General features: G+C 39.0%; 2 protein-coding genes across 6 annotated transcripts in view; one reads left to right on the forward strand and one right to left on the reverse strand.

Moving 5' to 3' along the window:
- Positions 1–293: 293 nt before the first annotated feature.
- Positions 294–20668, reverse strand: LOC112674946 (lanosterol 14-alpha demethylase). 3 transcript variants are annotated; one of them, XM_025471415.3, is made up of 10 exons: positions 20512–20668; positions 18382–18480; positions 14621–14797; positions 13273–13399; positions 11308–11482; positions 9105–9224; positions 8495–8690; positions 7202–7297; positions 6278–6446; positions 294–552 (listed from the first exon to the last, which is right to left on the reverse strand). In XM_025471415.3, exons 3-10 carry the CDS (start codon positions 14771–14773, stop codon positions 374–376), a joined length of 1215 nt encoding a protein of 404 aa, XP_025327200.1. In that variant the 5' UTR covers positions 14774–14797; positions 18382–18480; positions 20512–20668; the 3' UTR covers positions 294–373. The 3 variants fall into 3 exon arrangements, with proteins under 3 accessions (XP_025327200.1, XP_025327201.1, XP_025327199.1); XM_025471416.3 differs by having other exon boundaries at positions 20546–20659; XM_025471414.3 differs by lacking the exon at positions 20512–20668 and adding an exon at positions 20079–20463.
- Positions 20669–20738: 70 nt separating this feature from the next.
- ANKIB1 (ankyrin repeat and IBR domain containing 1) overlaps positions 20739–21011 on the forward strand; it is a 238505-nt gene continuing 238232 nt past the window's right edge. Inside the window, exon 1 of one of the 3 annotated variants that reach the window (XM_049093408.1) lies at positions 20739–20988. The gene's annotated coding sequence lies outside the window, so the exon portion shown is untranslated. The remainder of the gene's footprint in view (positions 20989–21011) is intronic. The other 2 variants (XM_025471404.3, XM_025471406.3) reach the window with 2 other exon arrangements.

Here is a 21011-nt window from a genome sequence, read left to right on the forward strand (position 1 = left end):
AAGATGTGAATACCCTGGATGTACTTTTCAAAGAGCTATGTTTGATGTTAAGATTAATACCTGGAAACTGTGTTTAGAATCTGTCAATTCCAAGATCGCCCTAAATAATTTCATACTAGTAAGCTTGATTTCCTTAAATAAAGCATATATAGTAAATAACCACCATAAAACTATTAGGAAATATCTGAAATGCCATTAGATTTGTTGGAACCATTCGGTTAAGAAAATATAAAAACCATAAGTTAAACTAGCTATCTTTTAAACTTATACTAAAAAAAAAAAGAGTACACCAAGAGTTTCATAAACTTCATTCTCTTCAAATGCTTTTGCAGTTTACAGTGATGTTTCACATATTAGTTCCTTGCAGCCTTTTTCATTTTGATCTTCGCTTGTATCGGATAACAGGGTTTTCAGGGGTATGAATCATGGTTGTATAATTCACAGTGGGGAAATATCCATCAATGAGATCAAATTCATATAAACGAAGCATAGTGGACCAAATTGTCTTGATCTGAACGTAGGCAAAATTCTCCCCAATACAACGATGACGCCCTATTGAAAAAAGAAAGTTTTAATAAGAATTAATTGAAATTCTTTCTCCCTTCTTTTTACCTGGAGTGATAAATTTGTTTACCGTTTGGATGGACACCAGATATAGAGATAGTATAGGGAAAAGATGACCTATTCTTTTCACATAAAAGAAGATTGTAAAAAAAAAAATGTAAAATAAAATAGTTAATAAAAATCTCAGGAGATTTTCAAAGTTTTTTATAAGGGAAACAGCACTTGGGTAATTATAATAATGACTCTTCTAATTACTTTTCTGTAAATGTCATATCTACCTAAGTTTAAATATATGTAAACTGAAATCTATGATGACAATATACTTTGTGAATGTACTAGAATATTCTTTAGCTTCTGTCCTAAGAGAGCCCTAGTTAAAAGTCAGTATTAACCCTTCAATCAAAACTTTAAATGCCAGGGGCACCTGGCTGGCTCAGTCAGAGGAGCATGCAACTCTTGATCTCGGGATTGAGTTCAAGCCCCCTGCTGGGTGTAGAATTACTTAAAAATACCATCTTTAAAAAAAAAAAACAAAGGGGATCCCTGGGTGGCTCAGTGGTTTAGCGCCTGCCTTCGGCCCAGGGCATGATCCTGGAGTCCCAGGATCCAGTCCCACATCAGGATCCCTACATGGAGCCCGCTTCTCCCTCTGCCTGTGTCTCTGCCTCTCTCTCTGTCTCTCATGAATAAATAAAATCTTTTTAAAAAATTAATTAAAAAAACTTTAAATGCCATTTCAAAATAATGGAAGAAAAAGGGATTTAATAAATCAAAATAGCAACACATGTCAAGATCAAAATTTAAAAGGTTATATATGTGTAAAAACTGACAAGTTGTTTCTAAAATGCATATGGATAAAAAAATACTAATTCAAAAGGATATATGCACCCTAATGTTTATAGCACCATTATCTACAATAGCCAAATTATGGAAATAGCCCAAGTATCCATCAACTGATGAATGGATAAAGAAGACACACCAAAATGGACTATTACTCAGCCTTAAAAAAAAAAATGAGGTCCTGATATTTGCAATGACCTGGATGGAGCTAGAGAGAGCTAATAAGCAAAATCAGAGAAAGACAAATACCATATGATTTGACTCATATGTGGAATTTAAGAAACAAGCAAAGGAGGAAAAAAGAGGGAAACCAAGAAACAGACTCAATTATAAAGAACAAACATGATTATCAGAATGGAGGTGGGTGGCCAATGGGAGACAGAGGTGATGGGGATGAAGGAGTGCACTTTGTGATAAGCACTGAGTGTTGTACAGAAGTGTTGAATCACTATATCATGAACCTGAAACTATTTTTTTTTAATTTTTATTTATTTATGATAGTCACAGAGAGAGAGAGAGAGGCAGAGACACAGGCAGAGGGAGAATCAGGCTCCATGCACCGGAAGCCCGATGTGGGACTCGATCCCGGGTCTCCAGGATCGCGCCCTGGGCCAAAGGCAGGCGCCAAACCACTGCGCCACCCAGGGATCCCTGAAACTATTATTACACTGTATGTTCACTAACTGGATATCAAAAAGTTTATTTAAACTGCATATGAAAATGCAAAGGAGGACCTAGGATATCCGGAGCAGTCTTAAGAAAAAAAAAAGTTGGAAGACTTAAATTGATTTCAAATCTGACTTCAATGCTAACTAACAGTGCAGCAACTCTGATACTGTGGTTTGTAATAAATATATATTTGCTCTTTCTCCCATCCTTGGCACAGAGCTCCTCAAACAGCTTGGAATTTCTTACATGAAAGGAGCAATAAAGAAGCAAGAAGTTTTTGTTATTCATAAAAGCCCCCTTCAACCACACTGGAGTTTGTTAATGAGAGGACTTTGGGAAATCCCCTTAGAGTAAGGCCTGGCTGCCAGGGGAACAAACCATGTGATTAAAGCGTTAGAACTTTTAGCCCCAACCCCTGACCTTCTTGGAAAGAAGGAGAAGGGGCTAGATATTGAATTAATCATCAATGATTTAATCAATTGTGTCTACAATAGGAAGCCTCCACTAAAAATCCTATAGTATGGAAGGATTGAGAGGTAGCATTCCTGCTTGGTGAACATATGGAGGTACTGGGAGTGGGGCATACCCAAAGGACATGGAAGCTCTGTGCCCCTTCCCCCCATACCTTGCCCTATGCATCTCCAATCAGGTCTTCCTGAATTGTATCCCCTCCTTTGTAATAAACTATTAATCCAGTAAATAAACTGCTTTCTGAGTTCTGTAAGCCATTTTAAGAAACTGTGGAACCCCAAGGAGATCAAGAAAACCTCTGGTTTATAGCTCACTGGTCAGAAAAACAGGAGACAATCTGGATTTGCAATAGGTATCTCAAGTCATGGGAGGGCAAGAGGGAATCCTGTGGGACTAAGGCCTTAACCTATGGGGTCTGTGCTAACCACAGTTGGGTAGTATCAGAACCAAGTTGAAATTGTGGGTGTCCACAGAGAATTGGTGTGGGAAAAACACCCAAATATTTGGTGATCAGAAATGTTGTCAAAAGTGTTCTAAGTGAGAGTGGGTTTTTTTCTTTCACAGCAACCAAGACAATGCAGTCGTGCACAGGGCTCAAGAAATAGAGCGACAAAAAAGAAAAACAAAAAAAAAGAAGTAGAGCGACAGACTACAGCAAACAGCCAAGACATACTTTTATGGTTATTTGATTATCAACAAAGGCACTAAATAAAGCAAACCAATGGAAAAAAAAATATTTTCAACACATAGTGCTGGAATAACCATTTATCTAACATAAAAAAAAAAAAAAAAAAAAAGGCGGGAGTGGGGAGTATCTGGGTGGCTCCATCGGTTAAGCATCTGCCTTTGCTCAGGTCGTGATCCCCAGGTCCTGGAATGGAGCCCAGCATTAGGCTCCCTGCTCAGAGGGGAGCCTGCTTCTCCCTCTGCCCCTCCCTCACCTTGTGTGCTCTTTCTCTTGCTATCTCTCTTTCTAGTAAATACAGTCTATTAAAATAATTTTAAAAACAAAAAAAAGCCTTAATTCCTGTCTCACACCAAACTCAAACACTAATTCCAGATGATCATAGACCTAAACATAAATGTTAAAACCATGTCTTCACAACTTGGGGCCAGGCAAAGGATTTAGATAGGACCAGGAACCAACAGTTTAAAAAAATCAATAAATTAGATTTGAATGAGGTTATTTGTCAAAACAATATTGACTTAAGATTTGAGTATTTCATTGTAAAACATTACACCAAAACTAAAATACTGAACTGCAGTTATTATATACTTGGAGAAAAATTCAGGGAGACATACACTGATGTAGACAGTCTACTTTGAAATGCACAGTAAATGGATTGATGGATGGATATGTGATAAAACAAGGATAAAATGTTAGTGGCAGAATCTAGATAATAGGTATATCAATGTTCACTATAAAATTCTTCTGACTTGGAAGTTTTTTTTATTAAAATGGGGAAATTTTAATAAGACAAAATATAACTCATGTATTTTTAATAAAAGATTATATATAAAGCCAGAGAACAAATTTGATAAAAGATGGTATCAGAAATGTGTAAGCCAGAAAGAACTAATACCTTCCAATCTTTCTGGCCTACTAAAACCTCATAAGGTAGTAAGCTCAGTAACAAAGGATGGCTTTTCAGGGAATACCAAAAGATCAAGCCAAATTATTGGAATTGAAAAAGGCCTTGCTAAGCCTTGGTTTCCGTTTCTGAAAAGTGAATAAGACAGTCCCTTCCTGATAGTGTGGTTGTGAAGATTAATAGGGAAATAATTAACCAAAAAAATGCTTATTAGCACAGTGCTTGTGTGGCCTATAAATGCTCTTACTTCTAGGAGCTCTGTTTAAGAAGGGTGTTTACAAGCCATTCCATGTTCAAATATAACAACTAAGGAGAGGCTTGGCTTACAAGGAGATTAGTTAGAGAATTATGTTAATAGCAGGAAATTAGAAGAATCCTAAGGACAAATTAATAGGAAAATGGATAAATTCTGATGATTCATATAAGGTAATATTATGAAAATGAGTAAGCTACATGCTATGTGCACAAAAACAGAAAAAATTACAGAAAGTAATGATTGAAGAAATTGGACACACTGAACCTGATGATCAAATGGGGTAGAAGAGTATCCCCCTCCCAAAATTCATGTCCACTCAAAAATCAGACTTTGCAGATATAATTAGTTAAGATGAAGTCATACCCAGGTTAGGGTAAGCCCTAAGTCCAATGCTGGTGCCCTTCAAAGAAAGACATGCGAGGACTCAGGCACCCATAGGACAGACGGCCAGTGAAGATAGTGGTCAGAGTGATGTAGCTACAAGCCAAGGAATGCCAAAGATTGTCAAGAGCCACTGAAAGCTAGGAACAAGCAAAGACTCTCCCCTAGAGCCATGAGGGAGAACAAGGTCCTTCCAACACCTTGATTTCAGACTTCCGGCCAGAAATGTAGGAGAATAAATGTCTTTTGTTTTAAGTCATCTAATTTGTGGGAGTTACAGTAGCCCTAGGAAACTAGCACAATGATGACAGATTTGAGGGAATGTTATATCTTCTATTCAGATAGCTCAGAGATACACAGTATAAACTTCAGAGAATATAATTAGGGGATGTTAAACACAATGGGATGTTAAAAGGAAACAGATTACAGCTTTTTGTTTTTTTAAGTAGACTTCACACCCAACATGGGGCTTGAACTCATGACCCTGAGACCAAGAGTCATGTGCTGTACTGACTGAGCCAGCCAGGCACCCCCAGATGATGGCTTTAATGTAAGTTTTTTAAAATGGGAGCTGTCCAAAAAATGAAATGAGCTGCCATAGAAGGTAACTGAGCAATCTATTACCTAAAAAAGTTCAAGTGGAATCCAGGTAATTACCAGATTAGAAATGATTCTTCTTTGGGGCAGATTTTGGACCACAGAACTAATGCCCCTTCCAAATGTTTGAACATTCTACAACTCCTTTAAATGTAATGTTATATACTATATTATTAAATTTATTTATCAAAGTTACTATGATCTAAAGTCCCTAAAGGATTTTATACTTTCCTTTACATGTAGAAAAAGTGTGATCAATAACAAAAAAGTTGTGCCACTTAAAATCTCTTTGGAAAGACTAAAGTCATAAAATATAGTTTAATCTGTAGAGTACCAATGAACAGAGAAATTATTGCAGGAACAAGGGTCTCCCTGCGTAATTTAAGGATCTTAATTGAAATGCAGAAGTTTGCAAACCTATGCAAGACCTGCCCAAATTTAAAGACCATTTTATCTTAAGGATACAGAGAACGAAAAAGTTGACTAACAATCCATAAAAGCTTCAATTTTAACAAGACTGCTTTTGCTCTTTTCTGAAACACTGATAATCTATTATCTTATTTAGCCTTAAATAATTGACTAAATGGTGTGCTAATTCCACTGGTTCTTTAAAACAATTCACAGAGCTTTAAATACTACTATAAGGGAAAATAGGGTGGGCTATAAAAAATTAACCCTGATAAAACTAAATTGGTAAGAAGGTAATAGAGCATTATATAAGGATTCACAAAACTATTTCCTTTAGTACAAATAGTTTTTCCAACTTGGCAAAGTTTATACTCCTACAAATGTTTACAGGAATGTCCCTATGAGGAAAGGTATTTGTAAATAAAATTCATATAGATTATTTTGACAGACATAAATATATTATCAGAGCAAACATTTCAAATGTAAAATGGTATCTTACCAGCTCCAAATGGCACGTAAGCAAACTTCTCTCCTGATGCTGGATTGTCCTGCAAGTACCGATCAGGATTAAAGTCCAGACGTTCTACCCATGAGTCTTTAAGTCTTTGGTTGACAGTGGGAGAAACACACACCTGATGTCCTGGAGGAATGGTATACCCTGCAATGGTCTAGAAATCAAAGCAACACACTTCATTCTTTTTTAAAGATTTTACTTATTTATTTATGAGAGACACAGAGAGAGAGGCAGAGACACAGGCAGAGGGAGAAGCAGGCTTCCCAAGGGGAGCCTGATGCAGGACTCGGTTCCACGATTCCAGGATCATGACCCGAGCCAAAGGCAGACGCTCAACCATTGAGCCACCCAGGAGTCCCAACACATTTCATTAGGTAATACAAAAATATTCTACCCAATAACCAGACCATTAACACACATGTGATATATGTATATTTAAAAATTAGCTAGATGATAGGCCAGCTAAAAATTATTTTAACTCAAGATGATTTTCAAGTGACCCAACATTGGGCTGGAAATTTTAAAAAGATATAAATGCCTCAGAGGTAGCAGAGGGATATCAAGGAGCCTTTCACAATCTAATTTATGTATTTCCATACTATCAGAATTTTTAACAAAACATGCTTTTTTTTTAAGCCAGGAAAAAAATACACTATCATTTTTAAAACCCTAATTGTTAAGTAAAAATGCAGGGAACAAATTAGCACATATACTCTCTAATTATATAAAAAATAGCTATATAAATAGAATATGTAATTATATATCAGAGTTAGAATATATAAAACTATAATTATGTAGAAACATTATTCTACTTGCTTAATTTTAAAAATCCTCCTTGCTGTTATATTTCTTCTTTTTGATAAATAAAAACTGAGGGCATGGAAGGGGAGCTCTAACCAAGAGACTCACCTGAGGAGTTTTGGCCATTCTCATCATGGTCATTATAGGAGGCCGAAGTCTTAATGTTTCTTTTATACAGCGATCTAGTAAATTTAGATCCTTCAGCTAAAAAGGGAAAATATTTCCTGAGTTTTACAAATATTTAACTTACTTCAACAATATGCAATATTACTTAAACTTCTGGGTTATAAAATAGATTATATTCTGGTAGGAGTACAGAGGTCACTGGTTCGGCATCTGAGATTATCTTGTTCTATTACTACATGGTCAACAAGGGAAAGAGGGCAAGTAAGAGAGATAATCACCCTGAAGAATAGCATAGTAAGGGCCTGCAAAAATTCATTTGTCTAAAAAAGGAAAAACGTTAGCAAAAATTATGCTACTACATGGATGAATATGAAAACATGGTAAGCAAAAGAAGCCGGTCATAAAAGACCACATATTGTTATGATCCCGTTTATATGAAATGTCCAAAATAAGGCAAATCCATGCAGACAAAAGGTAGATCAGTGATTGCCAGGGACAGGGGATATGGAGTGTGACTAATACGGGGTACCAGCTTTCTTTTGGAAGTGATTTAAATGTTCTAAAATTGTGATGGTTCTCACAATTCTGAATATCAAAAAAGAGTAAATTATACACTCTAAATGGACTGGTCTATAGTATGTAAATTATATATCAATTAAGCTATTATTTTAAAAGTTATAAAATCAGAAATGAAAGAGACATCACTGCTGACCTTACAGAAACAGTAAGGATTATAAGAGAATACGATAACAATTATAAGCCAATGAGTTAGGTAACCTAGATGAAGATGGACAAATTTCTAAAGGATACAAACTAAAGACTCCAGAAGAAACAGAACATATGAATAGATGTATAACAAGTATCAACTTCCCACAAAGAAAAGCACAGACTCATATAGTTTCACTGGTGATCTCTAACCAGAAATATAAGAAACAATATCAACCCTTCATAAACTCTTCCAAAACAATAAAGAGGAGGGAACACTTGTACACTCATTCTATGAGACCAGCATTACTGTGTACCAAAACCTGTCAAAGACCTCATGATAAAACTACACATTAATATCCCTTATCAACATGGATGCAAAAATCCTAGCAAACTGAATCCAACATTAAGACATTTTAGGGAGGGCTATGGGGAATTTTCTAGAAATAAAGAAGCTAAGCAATTTAATCGATAGTAAACAGAATATCTCAAGTTATCCCCTTTAAAAACTAGCCACTCATTAAATACTCAAAGTCATAAAGCAGCAATGAAAATAAAAATGCAACAAACCTGGTCATAAGTTAAAGGAGGCAGATCTTCTCCACAGACTGTTTTCTGTTCTAAATAACATTTGTCTTGAAGTGTTTTGTCTCTGGCCAAGAAGAAGCCCATCCAGGCGCTAGTAGTTGAGGATGTATGCTGCCCTGCCAAGAGCAGTCCAATAAGCATGCCTGCCACTTCGTCATCTGTCAAAGGACGCCCATCCCTATGGAATCAATCGCACACAAATTTAACATTTTGGCAGACCCATTTCATGCCTTCACATTTAAATAAACGGTCTTCGTGAATAAATTTTTCAAGTTTAACAGTCTCTTGCATTTGCCCATCACAAGTGAGAATTTTTTTCCCTTAGGGAACAGAGGTGGACCAAAGAAAAGTAGGATTTTCATTACAAAGGACATTGTTCCAGTTTGTCAGCAGAGCTTTCCCCATGCGCGGTCTTGGGGCTCCAGGCAGGCATGGGACCCCAGTAATTCGAGTCTCATCCATTTAATAAGCCCACAGCTCATAGCTACTAATTTTGTCAGTATCACTATTTTTTGACTGGATATATTATTTAAGCACATTTTAATGTGTAATTTCCTGTTTCAGCTTAACATATGATCTGAGCAGCTCTTACTTGTAAGTAGAATCTAGTAAAGTTTGGAGAATATCATCTATTTTTTCTTCTGACTGTCTGCGCTTCTGGATTGCTTTGTAGAAAATATTCTTGATCTCTCGGTGAGCTCTGTCCCTGCGTCTGTGATTCAAAGATGAAAATGATTAAAAAACAATGTCATACTTTCTGGCATTAGACCCATTTTGAAAATAACCAGGACCTAGCTTAACGCAACCTTATTTAACTAACTTCAATGACTCTGAAACAATGGACAGAAACCTCAGAACCAAAAGAAAAAAAAAAAAGCCATAAAAATCTTAGTTAGAAATTTCTAGGGTCCTTAAAGGCAAGAAATGTGTCCTAACAGATGTATTCTTAACATACTCTTTGTTCTTTTTTTTTTAAAAGATTTATTTATTTACTTACTTACTCATTTATTTATTTATTTATGATAGACACAGAGAGAGAGAGAGAGGCAGAGACACAGGCAGAGGGAGAAGCAGGCTCCATGCCAGGAGCCCGACGCGGGACTCGATCCCGGGACTCCAGGATAGCGCCCTGAGCCAAAGGCAGGTGCCAAACTGCTGAGCCACCCAGGGATTCCCCCTACTCTCTTTGTTCTAAGGAAAGGTCTAGAACAAGACTTGTGATTATTCCTTTAGAATTACTTTCCATTTAACAGAAAGCAGAATACTCTTTTAAATTAATGAAATTCCCATTTTAACCAAATTAATTCTTGTAGAAGTTGGAGAGTCATTCTGGTTTTCTTAGAAGATTCAGGATTTTTTTAAAAAAGAAGAAGAAGAAGAAGAAGATGATTCAGGATTTGAATAAACCTAGGATTTATTTAGGATGATAAACATCTAGGATTTAGAACATGACTACAGTATACAGGATTTGATTCTATTTTTCATTTTCTGAAACACCATGGTTTTGTTGGGGGCAAAAATACTAGTAGAGTCGGAAAACAAACTTCAGGTGCCCAAACCTTACCTTTAAAGTACGATGCTCACTAGGTAACAAACTATACTAACAGTACTATAAGTATTTTACAAAATGAATTACCCACTTTGACCTCCTGCGAGGTCGATGCTCTTATGATCAATCCACAGGCAGCTGCATAGTATCACACAGCCAGAAAGCAGTGGAGCTAACATTTAAAACCAGGCAATCTGACTACCTAGCCCCTTCCTAACTAACTAACTTCCTAACTAAGCCTTCCAATACAAATTGCTGCCCTGCTGTGTTTGTAAGACTGTTACTGAGGATCAACTGAGACAATGTGGGCAGAAGACGTTTATCAATAAGAACACAGCAGTGCCAGGAAAACATAAGGCCTGTTTAAGAAAGGGAATGGAATAATTTGGTTAAATCATTTGATTCAGCGAAGACAGAGAAAGACTGGGCTGAACTGGGAAAGGTCTATCATATCAAGCTCAGGAATTTCTGACTTCATCCAGGAGATAGACAAGGTAAAAACAGGCTTGTTGCACATTTCTGGAGAACCTACTACAGGCTATGGATGAAAGCATTTTGAAAACTGGAAAGCTCCTTACAAAGAATTATGAATCCAAAGAATTCCAGAGAATCTCTCCTGGCTTTCCCTTTTTCTCCCCTTCTTTATCCTGTAACTATATAGAAATAGCAGAAGTAGAAAGAAAAGGGAGTACCAATTTAATTCTTCCCCATCTCTCACCTGAACATAAATGAATCAAAAGATACAGAAAGCCCACTAACTATGCAAGATAGTAAATTATATGTTGAGTCTTGTAAGCAATATTTCTTTGTATCAGATGGTCCCTGCCCTTACAGAAATCACAGTATAGTTATAAGAAAACAAAGAGAAAATTAAAGGCACTAATACTTCAAAACAAATTCACAGTATGCTATAAAACAGTAAAATATTTTCAAATAAGTACATAGAGGGGTATCACTTCTAGGTAGAGTCCAGAGACTTTCCTGAGTAGAAGGAATATGTGAGATTAGTAGGTTTTAAATTAGAACAGCTAGACAACAAATTACCTCTTTAATAAACTGAAATTTAGCTTAAGTGAACTCACTATATAAAGAAAACCCGTCTTGAATTCTTATAGAAGCATGGGGGGTCATAATCTCCCCTAATTTGTCTCTTTTATGTTTATCTTTTATCTCTGTTCACGCAAAGCATACCAACACTACAGCAATTCTACAGTTAAATAAGCAAGTATAGTTTCTTTATCCATACCTGAAACTAGGCAAGGGAAGCCAGCCTGGCAGCAGCCAGGCTGCATGGCTAAACCCTCCATCCAAATCTGCATACAGTTGTGCCACTTTCTCATTGAGTTGACTTCTGATTTCCTTGCCATGTAAACAATGGCTAGCTGTTAAAATTATGAGCTCCGAAAGAGCTTCAAACAAATCTAGAAGAAAAAAGATCATTCCCATTACTATTGCCAAATATTCTCTGGAAATTTTCTGCTTTCTCAGACATAGAAGTATTACAAAGGAAAACAATAAAAACTCAAGAATCAACAAGATGCTGTTTGTATCCTCAAAAAAAGCCTACAGACAGACATGGACACAACAAAGAGGAACAAAAAACTCCTAATGGAAAGCATCCCTGGACAGCCAAAATAGAGGCCACAAAGGATCTCTAAACCTCACTCATGACTCTTCAACTTGAAAAGATAAATTGAAAATAAAAATGAATATAGTGAGGGGCGCCTGGCTGGCTCAGTAGAGCACATGACTCTTGATCCCGGGGTCATGAGTTCGAGCCCTGTATTGGGTATAGAAATTACTTAAAAATAAAATTTGTAAAAAATGAAGATACAGGAGTCCCAACTCACAGTGTAACAAAAGCAGTAAATTGGTTATTTAATGTATACCAGGTGCTTCCCAAGGTATAGCAGTCGAAAAACTGGAGAACGGATTATTTCCCAGGTCAAAAGCAGGAAGACCAGGAATAAAATCTGAAGCCTTGCTTGACTATATATAAAAGAAAACTGTAGCTAATTACTAACTGGTATATCCCAAACAGGAGACAAATGCATCAGGGAAGCACATTTGGATGACATTTAAAAGTCATAAAAATTACCCTGTTAATATATTATTTAATTCCGTGTTTGCCAAATGAACTTCCAATTATCACCTGGCTTTCTAATTAGATTTACCAATGAAGTTTAGCAAATTCTGGTGATCTCAGTGCTGTAACTTTGTCTCATTTGCACTTATTTAGAGGCATTTTAGTTTTACATCAGGTTCTTATATAGCTAGAAATATGTCACATCAGCTTCAGGTAAATAAAAAATAAAATCAAGTTTCTGGATCTTTTACAGAAACTGAAGACCACACCCAGAACATGGGGACCTATACAGAGGTCTTGATGCCCTGTAGGCAAATGTTGCTTCCTGCTTTGAGCTGGCAATTTTCCCTGAAAGGAACACTTATTGTCCAATATAAAAGATGGATTCACATAAATATCCAAGGACAATCAAGTTATACTCATTATACTCTCTACATAATGCAAGAAAGCATATATTTGGTGACAGAGTAAAACCTATGTATTTAAATTTACCTTTTTCATGAAATAAGTATCAAATAAATAGGGTATTACATACAAAATTAAATCATTTAGACTTTTACTTGCCCACGGAGGTTAAAAACGTTATTTACTGTCTTAAAATGACCATGCAAAAAAGTCTTAACATTCAGTTTATTTCAAAATTTAATTATGAATCATTTTTATATTATTTGTACAAATGAGCTGAATAACGTGCACGTTAATTAGCCCATTTTAAAGTTTTGCTAAGTGAACAGCAATAATCACTTCCTCTTAGAGGTTTTTTTTTTTTAAGATTTTATTTATTTATTCATCATGAGAGACATAGAGAGAAAGAGAGGCAGAGACACAGGCAGAGGGAGAAGCAGGCTCCACACAGGGAGCCCGATGAGGGACTCAATCCTGGGACTCCAGGATCACACCCTGGGCCAAAGGCAGGCGCTAAACCACTGAGCCACCCAGGGGTCCCCTCTTAGAGGTCTTTTCAACTGTGTGGTTATCAAAACATTCTTTCCATTAAGGCTATGGTGGTTTTACATATGCTGCAGTTGGTTTTTCATTACACATATACATGTATTCTTATATTTGTAGTCATAAAAAAAAAACAGAAATATTAGAACAAATGCAAAAACAAAACAGTTTGCTTACTTTTTTCTCCACTTTCTCCCCAACTTTGAAAGTATTCCTTTGTTTCTTTCTCGATTATAGAAACGTGCTGTCTAAAGTGGGCTATGTTAAGGCCACTTTTTAGCATTTTCTTCTGCTCCAAAAAAACCTTGAAAATATTAACAGTATAATACCAACCATTAAGACACAATTTTGTTTTATCACAAGATTCACATGGATTATTAGAACTCTGTAACACTCAAAGAAAACAATATTCTGAAAAAAAGATATTGAAAATAAAAATAGTAGAAGGATTTTTTAAAACTATACCACACATGGGAAACAGAGCATTTACATGGATCTGAAGTAACATGTAGAGAGATACCTGGTATTCAGGCCCTTAACTAATGATATTAGGAATCCCACTGCCTTTCCTTCCTATACATGCTTTTTCCCACTCCTGACCCCAGGGCTTCCCTTTCCTATCCTGTTATCTTCTAGCATCTCAACCCAACCCAGATACCAACACAATCCCTCAAAGGTTCATTATGCTTCCATATTATTTTTATCCTATTTCACATATTCTCCTATTCCATTACCAAGCAAGTATCATTCCTCTCCCTATCTTCCTGAAGTTTAATGAGATCAATATAGTTTGACTGAAAAAAATTCACACTAAGACACCTAATGGTCATAACCCCTTGGGACATTTCTATTTTAAGAATCTGATAAGCAGTGTGAGAAAATGAACAGATATATCTGACCATAGGGATTTTTCAGGGCTCTTGCTTTTAGCCTTGAGGAGCCATTCATTCCCCTACACCTCCCTCATCTCCAGAAATAACACATGATGTCAACCCTTAACTGCTACAGTAGGATACCAGGTAATATGTGGTATGATCTCAGCCAGAACCCACACCAAGCAATTGAACCAAAGATTTCATTTGTTTTACATCAATTTGCAGCACTTTAATATTTGACTTTAGGAGGAGAAAAATCACACAAACTTCTAAAGCCAATAAACTCTAGCTCAAAAGAGCTCTTATGCTAGAATTTCAGGCAGGACTGTAGCCGTAGGAGGCCCTTCCAAAATATAAGGGGATTTTCTTGTTACCCACTCGACTCAAATTCCAAACGCTAAGTTATCATTGATTCTATTTCTTTGTATAGGAAATCTTTAAAATTGCTTAGCCCATGCCTGCAGCTATAAAACAGAATATTCATTCTTTGTCAGTTCCCCAGAGCTTTTCTTCTTTTAAATGTCTCATCCTTCAGATTTTAGAATCAAGGAATCAATTGTTTCTACATTCTAAATGTACAATATTATACTACTAGCTTTAACTATTATGTTATAGGTTTGTCTTTCTTGAACATTAACAGTGTCACCTACTGGATTAGGCACATCATATGCAACTCCCTTCCCAAACACAGGTGTTGTCAGACGACTGTAGACATCTTCTGCATTCAGGTCTTCATTTTTACTATTAAAAAGCAGTGCAGCAGCATCACTCCCCAGAAGGTAAGTAAATGTCTTGCCCACCATGGTAAAACTAAATACAGGTCCATACTAAAGAAAGAAAAGTAGCCATAGTGATGATACTGAAAAATATGTACCACTAAAAGAAACACTAATTTCTTAATTCACAAAAAATTTCTGAAAATTAAAACATGCATAAACCTAATGCAATTATTCACCTAGTCTTTGTCCAAATTCATAATTATTTTCATCCAGTTGCAAATGAAATATAAATTTTTTATTCTTTTTTCAGTTTATACTGAAAATATTTTCTATCCTTTACACCAACCTCATAATTTTTTTTTTTAAGATTTACTTATTTGACAGAGAGAGAGCGTGAACACAAGCAGGAGGAGTGGGAGAGGGAAAAGCAGGCTCTCTGACACAGGGGTTGATTCCAGGACCCTGGGACCATGACCTGAGCCAAAGGCAGATGCCCAACTGACTGAGCCATACAGGTGCCCCAGACATCATCATTTTAATAGTTATTCTTTCATTATTGGACATATGGGTGATATGTCAGTTCTTTACTAATTAGGTATAATTATGCAATGAGTATCTCTGAGAATATAGATTTTCCTCCCTTGGTTATAGATCAATTTATAGAAGTCACCAAAGGTTATGACCTTTCTTTCCTATTGTACTTGCTATGTAAAAACATCAGAAATTTAGTTACCAGTTTACTACTATCTCATCAATACTGAATAATTTAATTTTTAATTTTTTGTTAATCTGGTTGGGTGGTAAATGCTTTACCTTGCAGTTTTTGATTATTATTAAAGACTAGGCTCTGGGGGTATAATTGTGAACAAAAATACCATCCTTGACTCATGTAGCTTAGTCTATTGAAAAAGACACAACTTAATCTAATAATCATATCAACAAATGTAAAATTGCAAATGGGACAAGTATTATGGGAAGGAAAGCAACTCTGTGATAAGAGAACTGATAAAAAAGGAGACCAAAGAGAGGAAGGCCACCTGAGCTGATGAGCAGGGGTCAGCATGGCAGCCAGGCATGGGGGGCGGGGTGGATGGAGGATGAGATGAGAGCTGAGTGTGTAGGGCCTAGATCACACAAAGTCTCATAAGCCATATTCAAGAAGTATTTTCCTTACAAGCAATGGAAAGCCATAGAAGATTTTAAACTGCATGGGAGAGACACACTGACATATGCATATTTAAAAGAAAAATCCCTCTGGCTGCCATATGGAGGAAGGAGGAACAGGAGCAAAAGGAATGTCAGAGGACCAGTTAGAGCCTCTTGCAGCAATCTGATAATGAAAACTTGCCACATGGTAATGATGGGGCAGAAGCAGATGGATACTGAATTATTTTGGAGAGAGAATCTGCAGATGGCAATGGATTAAGAGAGCAAAGTATCAAGAATGAATCCTAGGCTTCTGCAAAACAGAAAAGTGGTAAAAAGAGAAAACAGGGCAACCAGGATTAGAGAGAAAAAAAACAAGGGTTAGACTTCAGAAATGTTGACTAACAGGTACCTTAGACAATTCAGAATCATGTGGAAGTTGGGACAATCCAGATCTGGGGATCAGAGAACAGACCTGAGCCAGAGACATTAATTGGGGTGTCTGGTAACTGTAGCTGCAGGTTAGAGATGAGATCACCTGGGAAAGGCCAAGGACCAAAGCTCCATTAACCCCAATAATAAATGGCCAGGCATGAGCCCATTAATAGTTAGAGAAAAAGCAATCAAAAAATAGGAGGGGAAATGAGAGAAGCCACATTTAAGGAGGAGGGAGAGATCACCAGTGACAAATACAGCTGAGGAGTCAAGCTCATTGAACTAGGACATGGAGCTCATTAGTGAAGGGGCTGACAGACTCGGGTGGACAGGAGATGTGGAAATAGAGACTGTAAGTACAGAAAACTTGCTGAAGGGGGAGGGACCTGAAAGAAGACTGAGTAGTCTGGTCTTTTTAAATGAGTGACTTTTAAATTTTTTTCAGAGAAAATAGGAAAGATCCAGTTGAGAGAAGTCACTACAGAAAGAAGAAATTATAGCCTAAGGTTCCTGAGACCAAAGATGGATTGAGACTTTAACCTCCAAAAGGCAGCAAGATAGTGTAATAAAACCAACATGATAGCACCTAGTGAGCTCAGAGCACAAGATTCTGAGATTCACATCCCAGCTCCTCCACCTGTTAGCTGTTGTGACCTTGGTCCTACAGTAAAAGAACTTAACTTCTCTGTACTTCAGTTTCCCTCATCCATAAAATAGAAATAGTAATAGTACCTACCATTATCAAGATTAAATATATATCATATCCATGAGGACTATGGCTGTGTATATAGATATTATAAATATATTAAAGTGTGTTGGCCATAGTAAACATTACATGTGTTTTATTATTATTGTTGTTGTTGTGTTGTTATTTTCATTAAAAACACAGACTCAGAAATCAGACTGTGTAAATCCTGGGTCGGCCACTAGCCAGTAGTGAGCCCAAGAATAAATTATATAACCTGTTTCTCAGTTTTATCATCTATAAAATGGATATACCTGAAAGGATTTTTGTGGAGCTTCAGTAAGATAATCAATGTAAAGCACTAAGTACCAGCACAAAGTGTTTTATAATTAGTGTAACAAGAAGAAAAGAGAATGCATGTTTGAAAGTGGGAGCACAAGAGAGTTCTCTTTGGATGGTTTTGTATCTCTAAAGAGGAGAAAAAGTTGTCTCCTTTGATAGAAAGAAAGAAGACTCAGGAGTTTTAAAAAGTGTAGGTTTAAATTGTCTTTATGGGGAGTGGAAAGTATACCAACCATACTTTAGCATAATACGATTGCTGAGTGGTGTTCAAAGTTCGTTCAGGTTAGGAAATCATGAAATTAGGAAGGAACTAATTTGGTGCAAGGAAGAAGAAAACAAGAAGAAAAACCCCTCCAAGGCTGGAGCTTTACCAGGTAAGCAAAATGAAAAGATCCAGGGGCAAGGAAATATATGGTATCGGCCAAAGTATAACTGAAATAATGGATGACAGTCCCAAACTGGAAAAAAAAGGAAAGTAAAGAACAGAGGCTGATAGATCAAGAGAAAGTAAATGAGACAATGGACTAGAAGGTCTAATGAGGTCAAAGCATGGTTCTAATGGAAGGACAAGAGGCAAGCCTGGAAAAGAAGAGGTGATCTAACAATAAAGTGTCTAAATTTATATTGGGCGCTGAAATAGTTAAGAGTGATGACAACTCACAGTGGGACTGTGGAATAAATGGCTGAATTAGTATCAGAAAGTTCATTAGAAAAAAGAGGGGGAAAAAAAAAAGAGGGGAAAGATCTGAATTGCCACAGTATCACATGGGTCATCCAAGTGAAACTGAAGTCAGAGATATATGTAGAGTAGGTTAGAAAATCCCACAGGTGATTGGTTAAGAAAAAGAAGGGTCAGTCAGTTTTCAATTTTAACTATGATTAGTAAGTACAGTGAGATCACCCAGGACATGGGATTGGTTAAGAGAGTCTCCAAGACCCTTCCAGCTCTTACAGGAGCAGCTCCAATTTAATCAGTTTCCTATACTGGGGGATAAGCATAAGATCGCACTTTTTTAGTGTTCTGCCATCCAAAAAAAGTTTGAAAAGCACTAATTTTTTTCCCTGTATTATTTGGAAGACTTACCTTTTCATATGCATTTTCTAGGAATTCAATTGGACTTTTCCCAAATGCTATAGCATGTCCAAGGAATGGAATTGGAGAGAAAATGTATGGTGGACTTTTCTGCAAGAAAAAACAAAAAATTTGGGGTTCACATTTCATTTTGAGAGAAACCCAACTTAATTTCATGAATAAACAAATGAAATTTACCACTAATACTAAAAAGTTACCAAAAAATAAAGCATCAACAGTAACTTAGGAACAGCCAAACTGCATATATCATAGGAGAGGACAATAGTAAAAAGAGTAGAAACTCAAAACATCATTTAAGATAAATGACTACACAAACACAAAGTATTGAAATTACACATGCTGAACACTGTCCAGAATATGTCCAATATTATTTACTGGTGGCTCTAGGCAACTTTCTTAACCATTAGCAGGATGAAAAACCAGGAAAATCAAACTACATTGTCTTGACCACTACCGTTGACAATTTTAGTTCCAGAATCTTGCCTTAAAAAGGTATAAAGAAGGTACAGAAAAAGACAGTGATTTGAGGTATAGAAAGACATGAAACTTTCAAGAAGCTACATTTATCAGGAAACAGGACACATCTCATCCACAGATTTTATTTTTTATTTTTTAAGTAGGCTCCACACCCAGGAAGGGGCTTGAACTCACCACCCTAAGATCAAGACCTGAGCTGAGATGGAGGGTGGGATGCTGAACCACCACCCAGCACCCCTCATCTACTGGTTTTAGAGAGTAAATCAGCTCTAGAAGAAAAGGTACTTTAGATGTCCCAGGTTTTACAAACTACTTGGTCAATAGTTTCTACATTCCATTGTCAGTGAAAGGGCAGTTTTAAAAGCTACTTGGTGTTGGCTGGTTAAGAATACATTCATCAGGGGATCCCTGGGTGCCTCAGCGGGTTAGCGCCTGCCTTTGGCCCAGGGCGTGATCCTGGAGTCCCCAAGTCCCGCATCAGGCTCCCTGTGTGGAGCCTGCTTCTCCCTCTGCCTGTGTCTCTGCCCACCCCCACCCCCGCCCTGTGTCTATCATGAATAAAGAAATTAAAAAAAAAAAAAAAAAACATTCATCAACTATATTAGGTAAGTATGAAGCTAATGGTCAATAAAGACACTAAATTAAAGAAACTGATACTTCGTTAGCATCATAAGAAGGGACAGTCCCTTCACTCCCACACTACCAAACACCCCCCCCCCTTCGTATTGATATAAGTCGCCATTAGGGGCAATACTACAGCCCACAGGACACTGGACCAAGATGACGGCCACCAGGGCCGCAGCTGCCGATGGTTGTACCACCACTGGGGTGGCCAGTACAGCCACCAGGGCGCTCAAGCCACAGCCACCAATCTGGCCACGGCCATCGGGGGCCCCAGCACCTTGGCCAGCACAGCCGTCCCTAGGACCACGAACGCGGCAAGCACGACCCCCACGACCACACGCGGCCACCGCCGGGACCGCGACAGATTACAGGGTCCCCAGCACCCAGGCCAGCAAGGCCAAGGCAGCCGCGACCACCACAAGCAGCAGAGCTGCAGCCGCCGCCCAGTCCCCAGTGTGCCCCCCGCCGCCGCCCAGCTGAGCACTGCGGAGGTCCCCACTCCCCCTAGCCCTTTGGCCGCCTTTGTCGTCGTCCCCTAGCCCTTAGGCCTCGGCGGTCGCTGCCCGAACTCCCTGGGGTGCACGTACCGCCCCGGCAGGCAGGGGGGCCAGGTGGCCGACTGCGAGGCGAATCAGGTAGACTAGGCCTAGCGTGAAGGCGCAGGCGATTAGCAGCATGGAGAGGAGGTTGCCGCCGGTCACCCGCTCCATCGCCTGCCCCAGCACCGACCCGCCCGCCTGCAGCAAACCCAGCAGCAGCATCCTGACCGCCGGAGCAGCCGCTAAAAGCTCGCCAGAGACGCTGGAGGCCGAGGTCGCCGCCGCCCCTCCGAATAGACGCAGCGAGTGAAGCCGGCTGACGGGCGTCCGCAAGCGGCCCCGGCCCCCGGGTCTCCTACTAAACCCGGTCCCACCCCCCACTCTCGGCTCCCACGCGCGCCACCCGGCGCGTCACCGAAGGGGCGGGGCCTGGTGCTGGCCACGCCCCCCGCCGGACGCCGTACTGCCGAGGTCTCCTTACGCCGGGACAGAGGCCCTGAAGAAGCAGGTGGCACCTGTGGTGCGGGTGGCTCAGAGACCGAAGAGAACGAGAGTTGAAGAGGCGACCACCGCCTGAGGACCGCGGGCCGCCGGAGCCTGCGTGCCCTGGGTGCGGGGCACCCCCGCGGCGCCGGGACGCGGCGGGCGGAGGGATCTCAGAGCGAGGTCTGCGAGGGGCGGCGGCGGCGGCGGCGCGCTCTGTGATTGCACCGCCCGCGCGTGAGGTGATCTCAGCTTATGTGGCGTCAGGCGGCCCGGCGGCCCCAGCGCCGCCCCCCGCCCGGGCTCCCGAGCCGCGGCGCCTCAGCCTCTCAGGGCCCGCGCGTCCGGGTCCCCGGCCTTGGAGAGCCGGCCGCGTAGTCGGCAGGAGGGAGGTTGTGAAAGACGCCGTCTGCACACTGAAGGGTGGGACGAGGAGGTCAGTCCCGTGCCACCCCGATTAAAACCAGTCTGGCAGGTATTAAGTACACGGCATAAAGG

This window comes from Canis lupus, chromosome 14 (assembly GCF_003254725.2).
Source record: "Canis lupus dingo isolate Sandy chromosome 14, ASM325472v2, whole genome shotgun sequence".
NCBI lineage: Eukaryota > Metazoa > Chordata > Mammalia > Carnivora > Canidae > Canis > Canis lupus.

Bases quoted from the DNA above. Each gene is read 5' to 3' on its own strand.
- LOC112674946 (XM_025471414.3), bottom strand. From the start codon at position 20,252: ATGCTGCTGCTGGGTTTGCTGCAGGCGGGCGGGTCGGTGCTGGGGCAG. The intron at 18,481-20,078 runs GTACGTGCACCC...TTTTTCTTGCAG, and splicing joins CCCCCCTGCCTGCCGGGGCG to AAAAGTCCACCATACATTTT. The intron at 6,447-7,201 runs GTGAGTCTCTTG...TTTGATTTCTAG, and splicing joins GAATGGCCAAAACTCCTCAG to ACCATTGCAGGGTATACCAT.